The sequence below is a fragment of the Acyrthosiphon pisum genome, chromosome X, assembly GCF_005508785.2.
Source record: "Acyrthosiphon pisum isolate AL4f chromosome X, pea_aphid_22Mar2018_4r6ur, whole genome shotgun sequence".
Classification (NCBI taxonomy): Eukaryota; Metazoa; Arthropoda; class Insecta; order Hemiptera; family Aphididae; genus Acyrthosiphon; species Acyrthosiphon pisum.
This window is the reverse complement of record NC_042493.1, coordinates 100,713,093-100,715,537: the sequence shown is the minus strand read 5'-3', so window position 1 is coordinate 100,715,537 and position 2,445 is coordinate 100,713,093. Positions and strand designations below refer to the sequence as shown.

At 21.6% G+C, this 2,445-nt stretch overlaps 1 protein-coding gene across 1 annotated transcript in view; it reads right to left on the bottom strand.

The window, feature by feature from the left end:
• Window positions 1–1,327: 1,327 nt before the first annotated feature.
• The window catches only part of LOC115033193, a 2,167-nt gene continuing 1,049 nt past the window's right edge, over window positions 1,328–2,445 (bottom strand). The window contains exons 2-4 of the mRNA XM_029485345.1: window positions 2,302–2,413; window positions 2,009–2,119; window positions 1,328–1,422 (exon numbers count right to left, since the gene is read on the bottom strand). Coding sequence (XP_029341205.1) covers window positions 1,328–1,422; window positions 2,009–2,119; window positions 2,302–2,413 — 318 coding nt within the window. The remainder of the gene's footprint in view (window positions 1,423–2,008; window positions 2,120–2,301; window positions 2,414–2,445) is intronic.

Sequence of the window (2,445 nt, the reverse complement as noted above, 5' to 3'; positions counted from 1 at the left end):
TACACATTTAAATTAATTCTCTTACATAAATATTGCATTCAATAGTTTATATAACTATAAATTTATACTTACCATTAGTAGAAAAAACGGTATCGCCAGTTCTCAATTTAATATTCGATATGACTTCTAGTTCTGGTTTGTTTATCAACACTGTCTCGTTTTCAGTAATATTTTGTGGTTTTTGATTAAATTCTTCTACAAATTAAAAATATTATTATGAATTATTGAAATATTTTTTATCTATTAGTACAGGCAAATGTAAAGATTTATAAAGTAATAACAATTTAAATAGATATTATTTACTCAACAAATAAAAAAATAGATAGGTACTAGAAATTAGATAGTAATACTATAATAATATTAAATACTATTACCAGTTTGCGTTGATGTACATTTCATTAAATAATTAGATTTCATATAAGATCCATTTTCCATCTCTTTTAATTTCACATTTTCTAGACAACATAATAATAGTAATAGTGATGTATGTAGAACACTAAATTTTTGAAAAAAATGTTCCCACAAACTTTTTTATATAATTAAGAAAATCTATATTTGTTTTATATTGAAGTTTATTCATTTGTTATTTGATAAACATAGGGATATTTGGAATCGTTAATAATAAATAACTATTTTTAAAATTTACCTACGTTTAATTGTGCACATATATACTGTCCAAATTTATGAGTCCTTTAATATAACCAATCAATTAGTCAAAAATATTAATTAATTTAATTGAAATTTAAGAAATAAAGTTGCTATGTAATATAGTAATCTTCGAGTTTTCCAAGACATTAGTAATGCAATATATAATAGATGGGTTGAATTTGAATTCAATGATCAACAATTGCATATAAAATAATGTTTCTAAGTAGAGATAGGATGTCAACCTCTAGTTCTAAGAACATTTAGTAACATCGCTCATAATCTAAAATATCATACATTGGTAATCAGTTTAATATTAACTATACACATTTAAATTAATTCTCTTACATAAATATTGCATTCAATAGTTTATATAACTATAAATTTATACTTACCATTAGTAGAAAAAACGGTATCGCCAGTTCTCAATTCAATATTCGATATGACTTCTAGTTCTGGTTTGTTTATCAACACTGTCTCGTTTTCAGTAATATTTTGTGTTTTTGATTAAATTCTTCTACAAATTAAAAATATTATTATGAATTATTGAAATATTTTTTATCTATTAGTACAAGCAAATGTTTAGATTTATAAAGAAATAACAATTTAAATAGATATAATTTACTCAACAAATAAAAAAACAGATAGATACTAGAAATTAGATAATAATACTATAATAATATTAAATACTATTACCAGTTTGCGTTGATGTACATTTCATTAAATAATTAGAGTTCATATAACATCCATTTTCCATCTCTTTTAACTTCACATTTTCTAGACAAAATAATAATAGTAATATTGATGTATGTAGAACACTATATTTTTGAAAAAAATGTTCCCACAAACTTTTTTTATGATTAAGAAAATCTATATTTGTTTTATATTGAAGTTTATTCATTTTTTATATGATAAACATAGGGATATTTGGAATCATTAATAATAAATTACTATTTTTAAAATTTACCTACGTTTAATTGTGCACATATATACTGTCCAAATGTATTAGTCCTTTAATATAACCAATCAATTAGTCAAAACAATTAATTGATTTAATTGAAATTTAAGAAATAAAGTTGCTATATAATATAGTAATCTTCGAGTTTTCCAAGACATTAGTAAGGCAATATAATGGATGGGTTGAAATTGAATTCAATGATAAACAATTGCATATAAAATAATGTTTCTAAGCAGAGATAGGATGTCAACCTCTAGTTCTAAGAACATTTAGTAACATCGCTCATAATCTAAAATAGCTTACATTGGTATTGATTTTAATATTATCTATACATATTTAAATTAAATCTCTTACATAAGTATTACATTCAATAGTTAATATAAATATAAATGTTAATATATTTACCATGATAAGTATCAATCATCAATTCAATATTTGATATGCCTTTTTGTAAACTTGTGTCAGTTAACACTGTCTCGTTTTCAGTAATATTTTGTGGTTTTTCATTAAATTCTTCTACAAATAAAAAATATTATTATGAATTACTGATATATTTTTTTATCTATTAATCCAGGCGTACGTTTTGATTTATAAAGTGATAACAATTTAAAAACATATTATCATTTATTCAACAAATAAAATAAAAGATAGATCTAGAAATTAGATAATAATACTATAATAATATTAAATAATATTACCAGTTTCCGTTGATGTACATTTCATTAAATAATTAGAATTAATATATGATCCATTTTCTATATCTTTTAGCTTCACATTTTCTAGACAATTTCTAGAATTTTCATCGTACTCCTAAAAAAAATATATATATATATACAATCAAA